Source organism: Ornithodoros turicata, chromosome 6, assembly GCF_037126465.1.
Source record: "Ornithodoros turicata isolate Travis chromosome 6, ASM3712646v1, whole genome shotgun sequence".
In the NCBI taxonomy this organism is placed as follows: Eukaryota; Metazoa; Arthropoda; class Arachnida; order Ixodida; family Argasidae; genus Ornithodoros; species Ornithodoros turicata.
Window position 1 is genome coordinate 7399358 of NC_088206.1, and position 22378 is coordinate 7421735.

The 22378-nt window shown below is 43.9% G+C and overlaps 2 protein-coding genes across 4 annotated transcripts in view; one reads left to right on the forward strand and one right to left on the reverse strand.

The window, feature by feature from the left end:
• LOC135398975 (RB1-inducible coiled-coil protein 1-like) overlaps positions 1-22378 on the forward strand; it is a 54521-nt gene that overhangs the window by 295 nt on the left and 31848 nt on the right. The gene's annotated exons all lie outside the window — the stretch shown is intronic.
• On the reverse strand, positions 200-22249 carry LOC135398974 (lysosomal alpha-mannosidase-like). 3 transcript variants are annotated; one of them, XM_064630576.1, is made up of 25 exons: positions 22174-22249; positions 21247-21392; positions 21072-21174; positions 20304-20453; positions 20050-20243; positions 17419-17524; positions 16924-17024; positions 16693-16743; positions 14948-15064; positions 12215-12421; positions 11626-11683; positions 11213-11252; positions 10293-10362; positions 9761-9883; positions 9392-9511; positions 9192-9318; positions 7119-7183; positions 6460-6675; positions 6280-6398; positions 6116-6211; positions 3156-3228; positions 3005-3091; positions 1906-2127; positions 1146-1274; positions 200-619 (listed from the first exon to the last, which is right to left on the reverse strand). In XM_064630576.1, the coding sequence occupies exons 2-25, from the start codon at positions 21340-21342 to the stop codon at positions 338-340; spliced, it is 2952 nt and encodes a 983-aa protein (XP_064486646.1). In that variant the 5' UTR covers positions 21343-21392; positions 22174-22249; the 3' UTR covers positions 200-337. The 3 variants fall into 3 exon arrangements, with proteins under 3 accessions (XP_064486646.1, XP_064486647.1, XP_064486645.1); XM_064630577.1 differs by having other exon boundaries at positions 21247-21351; positions 22174-22248; XM_064630575.1 differs by lacking the exon at positions 22174-22249 and adding an exon at positions 21985-22136 and having other exon boundaries at positions 21247-21351.

A 22378-nucleotide genomic window follows, 5' to 3' on the forward strand; every position in this document is an offset into this window, starting at 1 on the left:
TCCTGATTTGCAAAGGGCAGTGAGCCGGACGGATGCCACTGTGGTGACCTGTGTGTTATGTTGGATGACTCCGTGTCCGTGTTTCGTTATTCGAGTTGTAAACAGTTTATTTTTTCCCACTATGCACACTGTTTTCTTGCCCGGGGCAGTGTAGAACGTATCCGAGCATGTGGATGTTTACTTTCACAACAGACATTGATGTATACCATATTATTTATGATGCACTGGAGGAATATATATATTACATTATGTTACAGTTGCAGTAGCATTAACATAACAATTACAACTGGAACAAAATCTTTTCACAAAATCTTATAATATCAGCTGGAACCATGTACTATCCTGTCTTTCCACGTGAACCTGCCACGTCTGGATCAGACTCTCTGGCCTCTCTTGGCACCAGTTCAACCAGAAATGTTCTTATTTGTCCTGGATGTAAGGCAACCAGTAACTTGCTGCCCATGGGATAGGCCCCCTCAGTAACAAGTGCTGTGAGGTGTTGCCCTGAGTAGCGTCTGACATATTGTTTCCAGTCGAGATGAAGCCGCTCCCTTTTATATTCATTGGCTCCCAATAGAGTTTCCTGAATGTTGGTTAAGAGCCACGGTTTCAGGAGGTTCTACAAAATATACACAAACAATTAACTGCGTAGAAGGTGACATTTGACATTCGAAAGACAAAAAGAAGTCAAAAGCAGATAACAAAAAAAAAAAAAAAGTTCCTCAGGGACAAATTACAAAATTGTCACAATGAAAGTAAAAAAATGTTTCATGATGTGCTGATGCATCTCCTGTCACCTGTGCAGCATAAAACAAGAACAAGGCTCTAGGGCCATTTATGGGCATTAAAAAAGAAAAGAAAAAGAAACAAGAATAACATGGGAAGTCGAGCACTGCTGTACATTCATTACGTAAAGTTGTAAAAACTATGTTGATATTTATTTTTCCTCTTGTATTGCAAACTGTTACCTGCAAGTTTCATCTGCATACTACTTCATGGTGACCTAAATGTCTTAAACCAGTAGACATATAGCTTGTAGTGGACTGTGCACGATGACGAAATGTGTTACCGATGCATTGACAGACTAAATCTTCAATTCCTGCCATATTTGTGGACGTCAAAAGGGAATTTCCGTGCACACTTACGGAGAGGGTCACGTTGAGAGCATTTTGTAGCAGGTGATGCTCAAGTCGAATAATAACTTGCTCCGAACGAACAGATTCCAATGTCAGCAGATGAGCCTCTATCGGCATGGGTTCTTGTAATGCGGAATACTGATGTGCAAGGAAGGAGATCATAGGTTTCAGTAGAAAGCTAAGAGGTATATAACATCACTTCACAATTTGTAGTAAACTTATTGGACATAATATAATAGTCTTATGTAGCCTTCTGGTTTAACTTACTGCAAATCGCTGCAACTCCTTTATAGGAGCATGGAAGAGCTCGAAAAAAAAACAAAAAACGGAGGAGTCTGGAGTAAAAATTAGGAGTACAAGCTGTGGGACACACATTCACACAAAAAGTACAAATGGAATATGCAATCTCTAATCACCTCTAATTACCTTCAATTACTCTTACCTCTTACTCTTAATTACCTTCGACTACTTCAGTTTGAAATCGTTTGCCTCCATTCACATTTGCCCTCTTGCATCACCTTTGCATGTCCTCTTATACCGCTGTCTTGGTGAGGCTTCACCATCTCACACACGGACACATACACGTACATACAACTTTTTCCATTCTGACACTGCTAATGCTAATGCATTAAAAATCAATGATGAATAATTTGCTGCAAATTTAGTTCACATGCTTTGCACAGTGGCTTTGAGCGTCATAAGAAAGTGCTTTGGGCCCTGGCTGTCACTATAACGCTACAGTGTGTAGGGTTCAACGTGAAATATTTACGTGAGTCGTCGGGATGTGACCACCAGGCATCATGGAGAACATTGTCACTGGCCGGTAGACCTGGCGCAGTGCCAAGTTTCGAATAGTGTGACGCGATTCTTCGATGTTTCCAACATGCAGGAAATGTTTGCCTCGAACAATGATTCCTTTGCCATCTGCGCCTCTGTCGTTCAGGGTCTCTTCAAGACCGAGATGGTCATCTGTTACGTGTTGCCTGTGAACCTGAAAAAGATAGTCAGACGCGCCGAGGCGAGCTCCACCTACGGACAAACACAACACATAGTAGAGCCCCCCCCTCCCTCGAGTGCCTAAGGGACAGAATGCCAAGTGCCAATGTGGTGGCCGTAGCCGGTAATCAGAAGGGTCCAGGTTCAGCCCCTGGCGCTGGTACACATTGGCTTTTTCGTGAACGATTTATTGACTGAATAAGGTTCCACAAAAAGTGGATGCTATTTGTGGAAGTAACAGGATGGGCTTCTTTTCCGCAGGCGCTAGCGTGTGCATTGTTTCTTGCGGCCCATGATTTTTATGATGCAGACTGATTGAGAGCGTGACGAACCACCGTGGCGTCACTCCTGATCGTAGCGGTGCCACCATGCAAAGCGCCCAAATTATCGTGATTGAGACTGTACGAGATGGAGTGAGTCAAGCTGGTGATTGCAAAACGCGGTAAATTTTTGGGACTGACAAAAGATGCGGCATTTTTTCTATAAATACTTCCTCTTCGAATAAACTGCACGTAGTTGAGAGTCAGCACGTGGTTTGTCCCATTTATGTTCTAAATCCTTGCCTGCATCTATTGCTGCAGTAAGCCGATATGAGCACGCAGCACTGCGTGGATGATAGGGTATCTCGTCGTCTGCTTTAACATTCCTCAAGCTCAGGATTTGTTTGAAGATGCCTGATACGATCTTGCAGTGCAACAGTGTGATTGAAGATTATGCAGCTGTACGTGAAATGTTCGTTACGTCTGGCACCCTGAAAAGATGTTCCCCCATACCTCTTGTGCAACGATTTTCAAAGTGCACTTCGGCGAATATAGTGTTTATAATAAATTGTTGCTGGTAATTACGTACATTTACCGTTTGTGACTACTTACCATTAGTTCAATGCACCCACGGTCAATGCTTGTCCCGCCTTGAGCCCTGTCGGTGACAACGGTCATCTGTACGTCGTACTGCTGATCCTGCGGTTTACATTGAGGGTTACGTAATGTTGCACTAGTCAGGTACGTTATGCCAGCCGTCTACCTGGATGTATATCCAAGACGTGACTGGGTAGTAACTGCTTGCTGTGGGTTCTGCTTTGGACGAAGCAGCCAGACTTGAGGGAAAATGGGAACACAGTCGTGGCCTCGTTAATGTGGACCCAGTTAAAACGGACAACTCGAATTATAGACAGTGTTTGGCAGGACCAAACTTTTCCAATGCATTTTCGTGCTCGTTAACATTCGGACAGTGGACGGTCCAGCAATGTATAAATAGGCAGTGATGGCCACTAACTACGTCTACAGTAGTTTAACTATAACTACTAACTACTTTGTGATTGAGTAGTTTAACTAGTAGTTCAACTACTTTTCGGGGGAGTAGTTAAAACTACTTTTTTAACTACAGCAATGTAGTTTAACTACATCTATAACTACTTAACGTTGTCCACCAACACCAATCCCTTGTATTGTTCTTGGACACCCCAATATGAATCACAAGCAATAATGAACTTTGGCTCAAGCCATTGCTACGATCGTCAAATACAAAGCTTGCGGCGGGATTCTTTCTGTGCCTACGCGATAAACTAAGTTGCAGAATTATTTGACAGCAAATCAAATGAGGCTTCACTAGACAAGCATTAAGAGTGAAGATTTAGTACACATGCACGACACAATTGCTCTGCACCTCCGTTCTCATCAAACAAGTAGCTCAAGGTAAAAGTCGGAAACACAATCGCGCTGTAAAGCTTGCGGCAAAATCGGAAGTAGTTGGCGCCTTCAGTAACCTGTAGTTAACTACTTAAAATAGTAGTTTAACTAGTGGTTGCCACTACATTTCTGCAAGTAGTTAACTACCTTTTAGCTACAATCAGGTAGTTTAACTAGTAGTTTAACTACATGTAGTTAACTACTGGCCATCACTGTAAATAGGGTTCTTAGTTTTCGGGTTAAACCGGATTTTTCACTATAGTTCCCCCCGAACAAGTTTGTCAAGAATTCGGATGAAAACCCGATATCTACCCGAAATCCTTGAGGTCCTTCAACTTGTCGTTCTGGGTAAACTGTCGGAAAAGTGAATCATTATATCGGCAAAGAGAGCTGCTTGCGACAGCCTATTTGTCCTCCTTTTATAATCCCCTTCTGCAGGAGAAAAAGGACAGCCTTTTGTGGAGCTCGGGCAAGTGTTTGATTACCGGGGTCACTCACTGCGCCGGTTTGAAGCGGAAATATGAAGATTGTCGTTTCTTGTGCCAGTGTCACAGCGGTGGCTTGTTTCATATGCCTTTCGTTTTACCCGAAAATTCTCCGACGACGTAACGAACGGAGATTGTAGCGACCGATTTCTCCCAGAATTCTTGTGTGTAAATAGCACCCAATTTTTTCCCCTCCTCGAATTTAAAAAATGATATACAGTCAACCCTCGATTTATGAACGTCTTCGGTTTCTGGAAATATCATACATAAATCGAGGGATTCATAAATCGAAAATTCCGTTAAGTGAGTACTATCGAGCAAATGGAACAGTATTTCCGAGTTGGGATTATGTTTATAATGCAATATATTGTGTAATTTTGCTTTCAACTATGTCTTCTGCTGTTAGTGCATTCACACTCTGTTTATTATACAATACTAAATTGTTTAATTTTGCTTTGGACCATGCCTTGCACTGTGTCAATCTTAGAAAGAAGAGATGTCAGCACATTTGCACTCGACTGGTCTCGGATTTCCTCCGGGATTTTTAATCTCCGGGTGATAATCTCCGTTAATGAATCTCCGGGTTAATCTCCGTTTATTAATCTCCGGGTGACAGCGGCCACTTTGTTCATAAATTGAGGGCAAAAACGCTGGACAACTCCTAGTTCGTTTCCAGAAATTCCATTCATTATTCGAATATCATAAAATGAGGGGAAAATGCATGTAAAAAGTTTGGTTCCTCGTGCTCGTGTTCATAAAACGAGGGAATTCATAAATAGGAGGTTCATAAATCGAGGCTTGACTCTAATTCGAAAACTAATAACCCTAGGTATAAACCATATGTAGTTGATGTATTTTCATCTCGTTAACATGTACGGTATCGGTATAGAGAACATCCTCTCCCCACATTCTACGGGAGAACTTTCGAAAGTGGGACGTTCCGTTGCGCAAAGGGAACCATGCCCTCTCCTTCGCAGCAGTCCAGGTGATGAGCTCTATGTGTTGCCGAGGTTTTGCTAAGCTTAAATTGATGTGCAACCAACAAAACCTGCAGGCAGGCACTAATTCAGGAATTTTTTAAATAAACCTCTTCATAATTGTTTTTGTTATTTCCTTGGTATTCGATAATATGGACAATTCGCTTTATGGACGATTTTGGTCGGGGGAAAAAAAGTATCCATATTAGCGAGGCGTTATCTTTTGTGCCCAGTAGGGTAACGGTACATTCCCTTTTTCGAATGTGGCGTTGCTTTCACCTTTATGTTTTCGTTGACGTGTCAGTTGAAGCTAGCGAGTGTGTCCTACAAAGCTCTGCCAAATAAACGTGAAAGACAGTTATTTGCAGCGGTGTGAAACCCGTATTTCAAGTCTGAATAATGTAATGAATAGGACCGGGAGTTCATGCAAGGTGCATATTTTTTAATGCACGCTATAATGGATGTTTTAAGTGGACGTTTCTCCACACGTGAATAATCACGATGCAAATCTACCACATTTTGTGTGTCATATACGTAATTGCATATTTCGACATATTCCTCGCTGATTGTCATAGAATATGGTGGTTGCATAATATGTCATATTTGGGCGTAATTCACTGAGCAAACTTTTTGCACATTTCAGAAGCAAAACAAATCGCTGCGGTCAAGATGACCACTCTCTCAGTTTTGCCGCAGCTTTTGCTGTGATAGTAGCCATGTTAGGTGCACTAGCAAGTCAGTTACATGATGCATGGACTGAGGCAGAAATGGAGCCGCGTTTTTACTACCCACTGTAGACAACATTGGGCAGTCGTAGAGGACCATCAACGTACCTTCGTTTAACATCTTGCATCCCGTTGGAATCTGTGTAGAAAACCCCATTGTTGGCTATATCGCTCTCGTATCTGGTCACGATATCGGAGCCGTAACTTGATAAATTGAGATAGCTTCCATAAGTTACTTCCTGATTAGGTGGAAATCATACGGGTGCACTCACCCAATCGGAAGGGGACCAACGACCCACTCAAACTCAATGGTACTTCTGTCCTTGTAGAGCCGGACGACCTGTGTGATCCACTCATTGAATATCTGTTGGATCTCCTGTACTTCGGGGCCCTGACGGGGAAGAAGTACTGTGAGAAACATGCCCGAGTTTGTTAAAGCTCTAATCTGCCACCTTTATGACCCTGAAGGACACTTTGCCTCCCAAATCATGTGGAGTGTCTTTATCTGGATTGAAGACATAAGCTCCGGGCTGATTTCCAAGCTCTGAATTGTAGCCAGAGCTGTTGTACAGATAGAAGGACTGTTGCAGCCTCATGTCCGCCTTCAGTCTTTTTATTGTTATCTGCCTTATCAGTCCCGTTGCTTGGTCCATCTCTACGTCGTAGAACTTGCAAAGACAAAAGCGTAAGCGAAGAACTGACGAAGTAGTGGGTAACAGCTCTGGACATGTGTTATCCCATGTATACCCGATGATTATGTCTTTTGTTTCGCCACCGCGAACAGGAGCAAAAATTTGCTACATGCATACGGGCAACGTGTCTTCTTGTATGTGTCTTCTTAAAGGGGCACTAAAATTAAAAAACAACTTGCTCTCAAATAGAAGTCTGTGTTCGAGTTAGTGCACTTCAAAGTTAGTTCACTGCTTTACGCCGAAGCAAGAAAGAGTTTGGTATAATTTTGGTTGGAGCTTCGTAGCATTATTAAAGTGTCGAATTATGATAACAAGTACGAAATTAATGTAGCGTGTAACGTAATTTGAAGTGTACTTGTTTTTGCATTTTAGTGCCCCTTTAATTGTGTACCTTATCTTATCAAGAGTAAGAGGCTTACGTCGTTGGATATGTATGTCTCTTCGCTCGTAGTATCTATGCTGGCAGTATTTGTTTCTTGGAAAACTGGAATGTATGTTTGTGCATTAGCTTGGCTTCCCATAAATGAGGGACGTCGCATACATTCTATTCATGACACATGAGGAGAGCACACATCTGCAGCGGATGACAGGTTTATTGAAAAGACTATGATCAAGGATGATGGCAATGCAATTGTTTGGTAATTGTTTGCGAGGGCGGATAGAGCCTGACTCATAACAGGTACTCTTGAAGATTTACGGCTCTAGAAATGTCACGTGTGCTGCAGGGTTTCCCTGTGCTGGCCTCAGGAGGCATGTGGCAGTCTGCACAGTTGAGTTAAAACAAAGAAAGTGGAGATGACCCCTGTCCTGGCGGGACTGCAGAAATCCACTGTGTACATGGTGAGGTCATGGCAGACTGCTGAGTTGACACCCTGACCAGTGCTCAAGTCACAGGCATTTCTAGAAGCACAGTTAGCACGTATCTTGACCTAATATCTTGACACGTGGAAGGTCTCCACTAGAGTCACTAAATAATCTTCGCTTCAGAGTATCGACACTGAGGTCCGAGGGAGAGCAGTGGCGCCACCTTGTTTTCGCACATATCGGTACCGTCCCCAGTTGAGGATCACAGGCAGCTAACATAATACTCGCTGGGGAAAACTTACACACACTGGCTTAACGCAACAATGAAACAGGATGTAATATGACGTTTCGATGCCCGTTCGGGCATCATCATCAGAATGAGACAATTACGGTACGCCATCCCAGTTCTACTTATAGCTTAGTCATGACCTTGTAGCAATCAGGTAGTGGCCCTTCGTGACTGTTACATGCATTATCATCATGGTGAATGTGCAACAGGCATCGAAACGTCATATTACACCTTGTTTCATTGTTGCGTTAAGCCAGTGTGCGTAAGTTTTCCTCATGATGTCCCCTGGCTTCTGGTCTATCTTCAATCTCATAATACTCGCTGTGGGATGGAGAAGTGTGTGTGATTGTTGTGCTATAATCCAGGTATTGTCCACCAGAGCGTCCCGAGCATGTCAAGTTGAACTCGAGACAGTCAGCCCTGATGAGCTGCATGCAAGAGAAAGGAGCATTTCACCCGCACACGATAGATGGCGTCACCCGCTAAAATGTGCCTGAAGTGCGCGTGGATACCCTGGCACGGAAACAGGATGGCACATGCTCGCTCTTGGAACTCAGTGTCAGTACTCTGAAGCAATGCTTATTTTGTGGTTCTAGTCTCTGCCAGGCGGGTCTCAAGGTGCCCAATCAAACACGTGGGGGCTACACCACATCCAGGGGCAGTATTCAGCTGTTCAGTGCAGGTTCAGCGGGGTCTCTTGCCCAGTTTCTGACTGTAGCTGTATGTAACATTGTTGGGCAAAGAGTGTTGACGTTGGTGGGGACTACGCTGAAGAGTAACATTCTGTCGTTCCCCTTGGCTACCTCCTTCAAGTCAGGCTGAGAACTTATGAGACACCCCCTCTTACGTGAGTAGACTGTTTCAGACAGCATCCATCGTTACTTCCCTACTAAGTTCACGTGGACTGCTGTACATTTAAAGGAGTACAGAGGGGCATCCAAAACATTTTCAGATTAAGATGTCTGACGAAACTGTGTGTGTCAATTTACCGGGTAGCACGAAAGGTTTTGATGTGTGCAATTTTTTTCCCAGGAGAAAAAAAAAAAAACTTGCATAAACATAGCTCCTAGTGTTCACCCTTAACTCGTCACTCGGGGTGTAACGAGGAGGAGAAGGTATGATGCCACGTCGTGGATGACGTTACAGGGTCCACACGTTATGTTTGTCTCTGAATTGTTTTGTCCTCCATGCTTCATTGCCTCAGCTACTGCTACATATCCTTATAGGTAGACACTTCTGACAAAGCGCGGAAGAGCTTGTGTGGTGAAAAGGTATAAAACGTGGAAATATGAATAACTAAATATGAACCATTTGCTCCTTGGTCACCATTCTCGTGGGTGGGAGGACAGGATAAGCTTATCTGAGTCGGCTGCATACTGATACTAGTGATCCATCTTACTTGGGAGCAATGCAGCATAGAAAGTGCTGTATCCCAGTGCTGGAAGCCTTGCAGAAAACACAAGCTCATGCTCAGCAGTACTCCTTCTCTCCGGTATGCTCCGTACGCCAGTGTCGAGCAGGACATTCTAGCATTGAACGAGGGGACCGCTAACATTGATCTTAGGGATACGCATGGAGCCTTATTTGACTCGAGCTTACCTGAGAAGGGATCTTTTCTCCTTTGTGGTTGAGGACTTCATACAAGTAATTCCTCGTTATTGGAAGCCTCACATAGTGGGTGACTTCATGAGCAAACGGATTATAGATGACAACAGTGAACTGAAAGCCAGTCAACGTTGATGTTTATACTGCGGCCGCTTACGATTGCATGCATACTATTTCCACGACTGCAGGTTTTCCCGGTGACTTTAATCCAAGTTCCAGCTAAATTAATCCATGCCCCATAAAGTTTGCATTGCACATGGATTAATTTCGATGGCGCTTGGATTAAAATCACCAGGAAAACCTGTAGTACGCGCAGTAGTGTGTAGTATGACACGGTACGTACAGTGCCTTAACAGAACTCACCGCACGGTTGCTTTCGGAGACAAAGCACTCGCTGATGTTCAGGGCGTGGCAGAAGCTTAGGCTGTCCTTGATGTGCTGGTCATCCTGGTACATTAGAGATGCCATGGCCTCTCTCATCACTTCCTGGGGTTAGAAAAGCAACATGGATGGCATGTACACGCATGTAGTTTTTTCTTTTTTACTTTCGTGTTAGCGCCACGAAACAACTATGACTATGAGTGGCGTACAGATGAGGACAGATGGAGAGAGGACAGCAGGAAGGAGTGGGCGACAGGGGTGTTAGTATGCGTCCTGGGCCGACTTCACGTGCAAGTAGTTGTATTTGCACGGTGCTCCTATGGAGTTGCATAAAGATTGAGTGCGTCGTGGTTCCCTTGTAAGCCTTACACAGGTTAGCATTACTCTGACCCTTGCGGTTGTGCTAAAAAACACAGAATGACACTGATATATAGTAAAATGCTTTCTTCTTTGTGCTTGCTCTGGGAGTTGTGATTAAGGAGAGGTGAAGTGTCCAAGATCTCACTGCTCTCACTTCACATGCTTGTATGCCTCCCCAGAGCATTCTTCGATAATCCTCAGCTACAGAACGTTTTGAGGTTCCGCTGAAAAACGAAAAATTGAAGACATATTGAGACATGTTGGAAATATACGGTCTTTTTTTTAAAATGCATTACGGCATATTTATTAAAAGACTAGCACAGCAAAATAGATGCAGTTTTTGCGGTTGAGTTATATGGCCAGGCGAACATTCTCTTGAAGAAAGTATGCAAATGCCAATTACCTAAAGTTTATTAATCACCTCTTTAATTAGGGAATTTCGTACAAAAAGCGAGTTAACAGAACGGGAGATAGTCCTTGTTGAAAGACTTAAATGCGTACTTGTGTTGAAATATTCATAGCTGAATTTTGCTATGCAAACGAGCCGAAACACGAACTACCCGTTTTTCGAGTGCAGAAAGAGCGACAGGCAATCCAGGTGAGAGGGCCATGTGCTTTGGAGCGGTGGAGCTGATTGGTGTAGGAGCTGATATGTTGGCCAGATGTCGCTGACGCTGTCCGACCCAGATAAGGCGAATGTTGTTTCATTTCTACACTCAAAAAGTGTGGAGTTCTTGTTTTGGCTTATTTGCATAGCGAAATGCACCGATGGACACTTCAACGCATGTGCGCATTTTTTCGACAAGGAATGGCTTTCACTGAAGAATATCTCCCGTTCTGCGCAGACTCCCCTAATTAAAGTGTTAATGAATCTTAGGTAATGAGTGATCTTGTAGTTGCATACTTTCTTTGAGAGAATATTCGCCTGGCCATATAACTCAATTGTAAAAACGGCATCTATTTTGTTCTGCTAGTTTTTCAATAAAAATTCTGTGATGAATGTTAAAAAAAAACCACTCTGGAGTTAGGTATGGTTGTCATAAAATGTACAAGGAAGAAGTAGCCTCGACCTACGTTATTGCGTCGTGGTGCTGCAGAATTGCCACTGCCTCCTCTGCGACAAAAAAGTAACAAATCAGTCGGCATGCAGCATCAACCTCTTCGGCTAGATCTCTTTCACTTCAATATTCTAGTGGCTTCCTCACAACATCAATATTTTTGTAGACACCCAACACATTTTTTAGCGCTGATATTTCTCCCAAATGAGGAATTATGTGAAGGGTCAAATTTTTTTCCCAGTGGCTTCAGGTTTGTTGTTTAATGTTGAAGGGAAGTACAGAGATAATTTTCTACCACAAAGGCGAGATTTTTTTTCTTTCCGTTGAGGAGCTTGGGACTCTTACAAGATTTTTTTGCTTAGACTACAGGGCTTTTAAAGTTTGTAAGCTGCTTTGCAGCAACAAAAAAGTTAGAATGGCAGAACTTACTAAGCTTGTCAACTCGTGAATCATATTTCCCTCTGAGCACTGAGAGCTGCTTGCAGGCCTGAAGAGTGCGATATTTTAGCATATTAGCATTAGTACATTCCATGCATAAAAATACTGTTTATGACAGTAGCATTTAAAGGTTCGAAGTACAAATGGTTCATGTATGCAAGTAAGTAAGCAAGAAAAAAAAAAAGTGGATCTCAATTGAACACGCCATTGAACTCATGGACGCACAAATTTAAGCATGAACTGGTGCCTTTGGGGATGATGCATTTTCTTTCATGCTCTGTGAAGTTCTGCATGGAGAACTGAGGAAGTTCCTCGGTGCTGTCCTTAGCCGGCTTTGGCAGTGCTGTGCATGAGCAACATTGAGGACTGTAGCATGTGGGCGGGGCATTATTGAGGACACCATTGAGGATTTTCCTCAATGTTTGTGCAAGCAGGCCGTGGCTTTTGGTCGGGAGAGATAAGTTTGATAAAAGCGCGAGAGGTGGGCGTTTTGTGATACCATATGGGCAAAGCCATTAGCGGCGGAACGGTAATGAACTGCACGATATGAAGTACTAATGAATTTTCTGAGGAATCTCACCTGCAAAAATCCATTGGCATAGCGTGCATAGAACTTTAGGTTTGGTCGAGAGGTGTAAAACCCCGTCCAGTATCTGTGCTCGTGATCTCCAAAAGGAAACAGGTCGCCGCGGCGCACGGGCCATGACATATTGGCCTGATACAGTGCTGCCATGTAACATGCTGGTGTGGAGTAGTAAGCTCTTGCTTTATAGTTCCATTGCTTTGCCTGTTGTAGCAGGGGGCCGGAGAGGACAGCATTAACGTGGGGTTTTCCCCTTTTGTTCTTCAAACAGCAACAAAGTTTTTCCGCGTATCTCACACTACGTTAGCTTAAAATTAGAGCATCAGTTCAATGTACCATGTTGTGCTGTCTGGTTTAACATAATGAAAAGTAGAATGTCAAACCGAAACTTGGACATTATCGTACCGTGATCTAAAAAGACAAGCTACACCTCCCAGTAATATTACCTAGCATGATCCTTTGCAACGTGATTACCATAATTTCACTCGTATTAGCCGCGGCTTATGTGCGATTTTTTTTTCTCACGGGTGCTCTGCGGCGTGCTGGTGCATTCCCCGAAGCAGCTTAAACAAAAGTGGTGACAGTGATTCGTGTCTTCTGGAAGACCACTGACCCATCGATCCATGAAAAACACGCGACAAGGGCGCAATCCGGTCTTGGTAGAACACTAGAACTGACCTCCTTTGTTGTACAGCGTGCCGACCCCAGAATATGAACCACAGGGTTTATGACCTTCTCTACGGTCTCCTTTGTCGTACAAATCAGTCGCGTCGTATTGCCCGTGGCTTATCCGCCAGGAAATTTTCAAAACGTTCCTAAAAACGGGTCCTGCGGCGTATACCCGTGAAATTACGGTACTGCTGTGACAACATGATGGCATATACCACCAAATGTTATGGTATAGCACCCATACGACTCGCGGAGGCCCAACATCAGCCTGTGCCAAATGAGCGACGTGAGCAAATACCAAGGAAACGCTTCGCGCTTCACACCTTGTACGGGTAAGCTGCCTTAGAAGAGCTTGTGAATGTCATCGCATGAACGTCGCAGAACATCATGAACATCGCAGAATGTGACATCTGCCAGGCATATGGACGTGCGCAACTACATAAGTCGCTCGTGACACACCCAGAACCTGAATGTCCATAGGAAAGGGTTGGAGTAGACCTCGTGGAATATGGCAACCACACATACTTTGTCACAAGAACTTCATTGAGGTCGACAAACTATTCGCAAAAACTGCAGCCTCAGTGATCAAGAAGTCAAAAGCACATTTCTCCAGATGTAGGATCTCAGCCGTGGTGATCTCCGACAACAGCAGCAAATCCTCCAGCAGCAAATCTGCGTGCACATGAAAAAAGAAAAAGAAGAAAAGGCAGCAGCTGTGCACTGTGGGGTGCAAGTGTCGTCTGCCTATCGCCCGCCGTGGAGCGGCCACGAAGGGTGTGCAATGGTGTCTGCAGAAAGGCTCGGCGCGCCACTGCAGAACGCAAACAGTATAACACATGGAGTGGGCAGGCAACCAGACGCACATTGGCTGCATGACGACAACATGACCCAGCAGTGAGGGAACACAAAGCAGCTGCGATGAGAAGAATCCGAGAAGACCTGAAAGTTCTCTACGTCTGCACAGGGCCAGAGAAATTTGGGCCCCGGGGAAGGGCAGAGTCACAAGCCATCCGTGAGACATCTAGCTGTGACATCTAACCGAGACATCTTACCGACATGTAGCCGACATCTAACCAATGTGTAGCTGACATTCATTTCAGTTCGATTCAGTTAAATTTTATTTCATCCTTAGGATGTGGAGATGGGAAAAAAAAAAAAAGCTGTAGGACAGCTCGACAAGTTCTCATCCCCAAAGTTTACACTTCGAACTAGCACAATATGATACAATGCCAAGGTTTAGACTTCAAACTAGCGCAGTAAGAAATACGAAGCAAGAAAATAATGTTTCTGTAATGTAAGAAAATAATGGTCCAGTGGTTTACTATGAACCACTTAACTTTAATAATGCCCAGTTATCGTACACACCACACATATAAAACACAATATTATCACAGTTCCAGAGGTGACTGCGACCCGAGAAAATGCGATGGCTCAACTTTGATGCGATGTTCAAAGAATCTATTTAAGATAAAAGCTAAACTGTATGAGAGTGATTGTTGACCGTAATTTGTACGCAAACGCGGAAGCTTCCATTTTTGTTTTTGCCGAACATTACAAAGGAAATCATTTGCCTGTAATGTAAATAGATAAGAAAATTTTTGCATTTTTTGTACATACATATTAAGTGATAGTTATATATATTTAACACACAAGATTAAACATTTTAAAGTATGCTTTCACAGAGTCACAATAACCCACATCCAGAGTCACAATAACCAGACATCCACCCAGCATCCACCCGATATTCACCCGACATTCAGCAGACATCTATCCCTTACTGCATGTGGACGATAGATACAGCTATCGTTGTCACTTCTTCACACATGTCCCCGAAAAGGTGTACATTTTTTGGACTTGGCTAATGCAAGTTTTCATTCACTGGTATGGCAATTAATCCTCTGCGTCTCATGACAATGCTTGGATTAATTTGCAGATGTTCACACATGCATGCGGGTATAGCGTAACGATCTTATTTCTACCACTCACTTACACCACTTGATAAAGTTGTTCCTTCACCCCCTAAACTCACTCTCAGCAACAAACCGAAGGTGCTTGACTTACAGCAGTGTTGATGGCATTCACTGTATAGTCCACTTGCTCAAACCACTTGTGAGCCCGTTGAAACGACATGTCGTCGCCGATAGTGACCATTATGTTATTTGTGCTGTACACGTTGCTCTGTGTGGGGGAATACATATACTCTAAAAAGACTTTCCCCGAGAACCCAGTATTTGATAATTTTGCGATCGCGACATTTCCATGAAACTAGAATTCCGTAAGATATTGTCAACTCTGACACAAAAGTGGGCATTGTAATTTGCAACGAATGTGTTTCGCGTAGTCTGGTGGATTGACCGAGTGCAATTCATCGTAGCGCTCAGCATTACTAATGTACCACGCATTTTTAGCACACATTATCAACATTATTTTCTCTTCTGGGCATTGTTTCCTCACTCATTCCAATATTGCCTCGAAATGCTGTGCAAAACGACAGCGATTTGCAATCGTCTCCGATCGTCGTTGTCGTCATACTGGTGTATGCACCGTCGCTGTCGTTTTGCACAGCATTTCCCGGCATGCGCACCCAGGGCTCGCGCTCCCTGGAACTTTTGCAAATGGCCTATAGCTAGTACTTCCGGTTAATACTAGTTATACTTTAATGAAAACAAGACATGTCTAGGGTTCTTCGTTTTCGGGTTTTACGATTTTTCAAATTCGGGAAGCAAAAATCGGGTGCTACGTACACGCGAGAATTCGGGGGGAAAAATCGGGCACTACGATCCCCGTTTTGATACGATCCCCGGGGAATTTTTGGGTGAGACGAATGGCATGTGAAACAAGCCACTGCTATGACACTCGGACGAGAAACGATAATCTTTATAATTTCCCCTCTGAACTGGGATAGTGAATGACCGCGGTATTCAAACACTAGCCAGAGCTCCACAAAAAGCTCGTCCTGGGTTCCTGCTGGAGGGGATTTATAAACGGAGGACAAATATGCTGCCACAGATAGCTCTCTTTGCTGACATTGTGATTCACTTTTCCGTCGATTCACCGAAAACGACAAGTTGAGGGACCGCAAGTAATTAGGGGTTTTACCCGAATAACTTGAAAACTTGTTCAGGGGGAAACTACCGGGAAAAATCGGGTTTAATCCGAAAACTAAGAACCCTGGGCATATACAGGGTGTGTGCAGAAAAACATGACCCGCATTTTTACATGTAACTCGTTGTCTACTTAGCCGAGGAACTTCCGGTGGCGCACGACGGCGTATTTATGCGTGCGAAAGCTACAAAAAAATCCTGGAAGCCATACTCAGTGTAAAAAAATAAACAGCGCGCGAAAACATGGGCTTCCATGCATTAGAATAGGGCGGTCATGACAGTGCATTGTAGTGCATTTCCGTCTCATGAGAGTTATGTGCAGGCACCGCTAGGGGTACTGCCGATGAGCATCCATGTGGGACATCGTTTCGATTTATGCACCGACAGCTCCCCTTGCGGTACTTGCACACAACTCTCTTACGTGCACCATGTTGCCCTTTCACATACACCCTGTTGTCCACCATGTTGCCCTATTCTGATGCACGGAAGCCGACGTTTTCATTGTTCCGTTTATTTTTTAAGCTGGGTATGGCTTCCACAATTTTTCTACAGATTTCGCACGCATAAATGCGCCATCGTGCGCCACCGGAAGTTCGTTAGTTAGGTAGGCAACAAGCTATGTGCCTAAATGCGGGTCATGTTTTTCTGCACACACCCTGTATATTACCAAATTCTTAATGCTAGAAAGGTGACACTTGTTACCAGTGTTTCAAACTCGCTGAGGAGAGATTTGCCCGTTTCGTCGAGGCCTTTCTGAAACGACATTAATGAGCCCTTGCAAAATTTGCAGATGCCACATAGGTGTCAATGTAATTATACTCTTGCAAATGCGCGACAAGGTTAGCTCGATAGTACACCTTGTTCAGTGTGTGAGCAACATCCCGATGTGGAACATTACTGTAGAAAAAAATGCGCGTGCACGCTTTAACGTACCGGGGATTTATCCATGTAGCAGCCTGTATTTGTGACGCAGAGGAACCCTGGAGCATGATAAAGATTATAGTTGATTCCCGTGAAGATATCGGCTGGCCTACCTGTGGTGGAAGTCAGTGTGAGTGTGTGCGTGGTGAAGTGGTGGAAGGAAGAGTTGGGTCTGTATAAGCAGTACTGCAAAGTACTGCAATCTGTATAATACCAAAATATAAGCACTCTACCTCTTTCTCATTACAGTAGAAAAAAAAGAAAGAAAAAGAAACTGTGAAATTGAGGCAACTATAGCGTGAAAGGAAGGAATGTTGTGCAGCTTTTTATCCACAAAAGGAGCGTTTGGAGCTGTAGCTCCTGTCCAAGTTTAAATGCTGAATTGAACTCAACAAGGAAGTCCATCTTGAAGGCAGAAATAAACTTGTACAATTACTACACACTAATAGAGAGAGACGTCTGTACCGTGGGTGTTCGCGGAGATATTTCACGTGCTAGAATACATGCCACGTATTGATGAGGTCTTCCATATAAACTCCATCCCTTTGGAATTGCTTCTGCTGTAGTACTCCCATCTGCTGACGCGTCCGAGAAATTGGCCATCATATCCCATCTGTGCAGAGCAGAATTTGTGCTGTACACATTGTAACTTTCACACTCACAACAATAGCGAGACAAATTAAAATACTGTTGAGATACAGATTATAGTATATTATAATTAAGATGATACAGGACAGAAAGGGATGACGATGTGTTTATTCCGTTGAGAAGGAACTAGAGAGTGTCACAGACAGTGACTCATCATCTTCTTTGTTGACATAGAATGTTGACGTAACATTCAACAAATACAGATAATATGTATGCTACTTCACAAAGAAATAAAAATCAACTATGGTAAGAGCAGTAATGGGTGTAAGCTTCACGCCTTTCCTGTGGTTCCTATGCAGTTCCTATCGTTCCATTCTAAGCGAGCTGCGTACTAAGGCACAACAGAAGAATGACACAGCACGAAGGCTCGTGTCATGTAATTGAGACTTTGTGTCATGTCATTTTACTGTAGCGCTCATGGCTCATTTTTGGTATGAGCTTCTTACACCAGCTTGCCCGCATATACCTACAGGGTGGTCCACCAACCATGATAGAAATTCATAGTAAAAAAACGTAGGCCCCGGAGAGACATGCGGTCAGGGGATTTTTTTCTGCCGATAACTTTTGCCACATATTGGTAACATTTTTATTTCATTTCAATTGATGGAAAGTTAATTTCTTGAATTGAACTCCGAAATTTCCCAAGGCAACCTAACGTTTTCTTTGCGGAAATGGGTTCCCCGTGGTCATTTTACTCAGTATAGCACATAATCCCACTCGTAATGCAATGGCAATTGCCGAAATAAATTTGCCGAAACTCTGTGGGAATGAGCCCTTCGCTCCTCCTCTTTTTTGACGGCTCGTTGTTTGAGCGCAAAGCTGCGAAGAAAGGAGGTTACATCGACACGCCACACGAGGGGGGAATAGGTTACAAGCCGTCGGGTGACCTCATTTTTGATAAGATAGCTCTGATTCTCACACTCACCGCGCGTGTTTGTTCCGTGGGTAAGGCTTGTAACCCTTTCCCCCCTCGTGTGGCGTGTCAATGTAACCTCCTTTCTTCGCAGCTTTGCGCTCAAACTACGAGCTGTCAAAAAAGAGCCGGAGCCAAGGGCACATTTCCACGGATTTTCAGCGAATTTATTTTGGCAATTGTCATTGCATTACGAGTGGGATTATGTGCTATACTGAGTAAAATGACCACGGGGAACCCATTTCCGCAAAGAAAACGTTAGGTTGCCTTGGGAAATTTCGGAGTTCAATTCAAGAAATTAACTTTCCGTCAATTGAAATGAAATAAAAATGTTACCAATATGTGGCAAAAGTTATTGGCAGAACAAAAAATCCCTTGACCGCATGTCTCTCCGGGTCCTACGTTTTTTACTATGAATTTCTATCATGGTTGGTGGACCACCCTGTATACGTCATCGATAAAGTTTCCAAAAGCTTAGGGGGCAAGTTTCCCCTCCCTGCCATAGCTGCCGTAATTGTAGTGCCATATTTACTGGTGTATAACGCACACAGATGTATAACGCGCACCCCTTCAAAATTAGCGAAAATTTTAAGAAGTTTGGTGTATAACGTGCACCGGAGTCATGCAATTTCCAGTTCTTTACTCTTGAGCAGGAACTGGGTTCTGTATCACTCTTATTGTACACAGCAACAGAAGCAGGCACGTCGAGTACACGTATAGTTTATGACTTGTTGTACTGATAATTTATTATTTATTTTTGTTATTATTATTATTGTTGTTGTTATTATCGTTTATGTACCCACAAGGTACAGCCTCAGTTATAATTACTACTCAAGGATTTGGCGTGAAAAGACGAGATGATAGGAGGAGACACAGACACAACAAGCAGTACTCTCAACTGAACTTTAATGGCAGCAGAAGGTATCCACCAGCTGCTGAAGAGCCAAGAAGGTATGCCTGACGGGTGATACTTTCTGCCATTAAAGTTCAGTTGAGGGTAGCGCTTGTTGTGCCTGTCTCTTTCTATCGTCTTGTCTTTTCGTGCTAAAATCTTTAGTAATGGTGTACCATCCAGCCCAACGGTCCGCGCTTCTCAATTTCAGAGACACAGAGTTTCTGACACCACAGTGGTCATCTGGCGAATGTGAGATTCCCTCGTGAAAACTCCAGGGTGCTCTAGTATTCTGAAGTCACCTGGGCTCTCTGACCCTCATCTGATTCATGCATGCATGCTGTACCACCCTCAGTGTAGCACTATCCATCCAAGACCTAAGAAGCCTAGTGTCCTTTACTTTTCGGAGGTCTACTCCCTTGCAACCGCCACCCAGGAGGTGCCACATTGAACCCCGCACGTAGCTATTATAGGCTGCAAGTCGCCCGACATCGTCTTAAAGGTCGCCCTTCCAGGAAAACACTCCGATGTATAGCGTGCGCAGCTTCTCGCAACACTTTTTTCAACGCGTAATGTGTGCGTTACACACCGGAAAATATGGTGTTTTTTACGAAAACACGATTTTCCGAAGGCATTTACAGCACTACGATCTTTGTATCGTACGCGCGTCTGTATGGGTACTTGCCTGAGCAAATATCGAGGCCTGAGCCTGAGAGTGACCGAACGGGTCAATCTGCCACCCCACTTTTACTCTTCCGCATCTTCCGAAAGTGTCGTTGAGGAAACGCAGCCCTAGAGTGAGCTGATCGATGATAGCGGTGTAATGCGTCGTCGCCTCGTCGTTCTGCGTCCATCCGCCGCCGACAAACTGTAGCTGTCCTGGTCGGAGAGTGTGGGTAAAAATTTTATACAGCGATGTTTGAGCTGCCACGCGCTTACCTGAATAAACAAGATGCGAAATTTGTTCCTGCTTTGGCGGCAGCTGGCTTTTGAACCAGCGTGAAAAGAAGACGTTCTCGGCACTGATGTATTGTCTCGCAGGATTGGCCAGTAGTGCCTCTACGGTACTGTTATAAATGACTGAAATGGCTGAAAACAGATAGAGACAGTCTTAGGGTGTAAAATGGGTTTGTCAAACATTACGGACATCACAGTAAGCGAAAACTACCGTAATTTCACGCGTATGAGCCGCAGAACAGGTTTTTAGGAACGTTTCGAAAATTTTCGGGCAATTGAGCCGCGCTCGCAGGTAAGCCGCGGGCAATACAACACGACCGATTTGTGCGACAAAGTCGACCACAGAGAAGGCCATAAACCGCTTTGGACTGTGGACAACAAAGGAGGTCAGTTCTAGTGTTCTACCAAGGTCGGATTGTGCCCTCGTTGCGTGTTTTTCGTGGATCGGCGGGTCAGTGGCCTTCCAGAAGACACGAATCACTGTCACCACTTTCGTTAAGGCTGCTTTGGGGAAGGCACCAGGAAGATCAATCTACTCGAATGTTGGCGCGCCTCTGTTACGGATTGTTCGTGCATTGGCAGGGCGGTGCTGTTCCGGAGACACTGTCTGCCCTTTTTGTTAAAACCGGCATATGGGGAAAATACCAGGAAAAAAATAGTCACCAGATAAGCCGCACGGTGCAGGTGAGAAAAGAAAAATTGCACATAAGCCGCGGCTAATACGTGTCAAATTACGGTAAAAAGCCTTACGTCCGCGGAAGAGTTCGTCGACTGTTTGAAGCCATCCGGCATCATTGTGGCTGTGGCAGACGAAGTGTATGTTGAGTTTATCTGGTTCTGGCTTGGGGCAGAACTGAACAAAGTAAGGTGTGCAGTGGGGGTATTAAGAGTCGCATTCTACCATACTTATTATTGCCAGACATACTTTGTGATGTAGACACGTTGCTGTGTCCCCTCGAGCTGCCTGTAGAACTGACGTAATGATAGCCAACAGAAATGTTGCTGCGGTTAGATGTGCCATGTCTGGTGCCTGGATAGTTGCGTGCAAAAGCGGATACACGTCATAGCATGCTGTCAAAACAAGGCAAGGATGATTTTTATGATGGTGATGCAACAAGTTTGTTTTTAAAAGCGTGTTGAATGCCAGTACCTGACGACGGTTGCAAGTCTTGCCAAAAAAGAAAAGATTACTTGGGCTCATGAAAATATAGGAACAGCCATGTGCACACACTACTTCAGGACATGGATTTCTAAATTTTTGTGAATAAATTTTTGTCAAACTATGTGTAATAAGTAATATGTGGGAGGTCTCTCCGACAGTTTACTTTCGGACCTCCTCCTGGAAAATTGCATCTCCACTGTCACAGATTGTCAATTAATGCCTAATACACTTGAAATTTGAGCCTTGAATATGTCCAATAATAATTGTAATAAACTGTTATGGCAAACAATAAGAGAGGCTGGCTGGGGAAAAACAGATGTCAAGAGTACACGAGAACTAAAAATAGCGGAAGCAGTAAATAGACTGCAGTGCTACTTCAAATGAACACTCTAGCTAGGAAAAATAAATAAAATGAAATAAAATCAAGTAAGAAATTGGCTGTCCAATTGAATAACAAAAATAAAACGAGGCAGTATAACTATAGGGATAGTTGGGTCGAACCACAATCCTCAGGCTGGGTGCTGCCTCTGTTTCAAACAGGGTCTGTATAGGTGGCAAAGTAGGCATCTTCCTCATGACGTCTGGCAAATGTATGAATCTTCTGAAATAGCTGTACACTGTATAAAATCTAGCACTCAAAATGCCATAACCTCCTAGAAACAGCCTGGAGGAGACGAAGATTGCACGTACCTCATTATCCTGTACCCTGTGCCGCCAGAAACAATGTAGCAGGTGCAATGTGACACTGCTCACTTGATGCCTGAAGTGTGATATCCACTTATAGGAAACAGTGACACCACCTACTGTGTCGTACTGCCACCAGTGTGTTCAAGTGAAGTCCCGCAGTCTTGCACATTTGAGCATCGTGTGTGTCTGAATTATTATAGTGTGTATG

What these genes read in the sequence shown, in the direction of transcription:
- LOC135398974 (XM_064630575.1), bottom strand. Translation starts at nt 22,059, where the DNA reads ATGAGGAAGATGCCTACTTTGCCACCTATACAGACCCTGTTTGAAACA. An exon ending in GCTACATGGATAAATCCCCG is followed by an intron (nt 16,744 to 16,923) that starts GTACGTTAAAGC and finishes ATGTCGTTTCAG; the next exon opens with AAAGGCCTCGACGAAACGGG. An exon ending in AGACATACATATCCAACGAC is followed by an intron (nt 6,676 to 7,118) that starts GTAAGCCTCTTA and finishes TGTCTTTGCAAG; the next exon opens with TTCTACGACGTAGAGATGGA.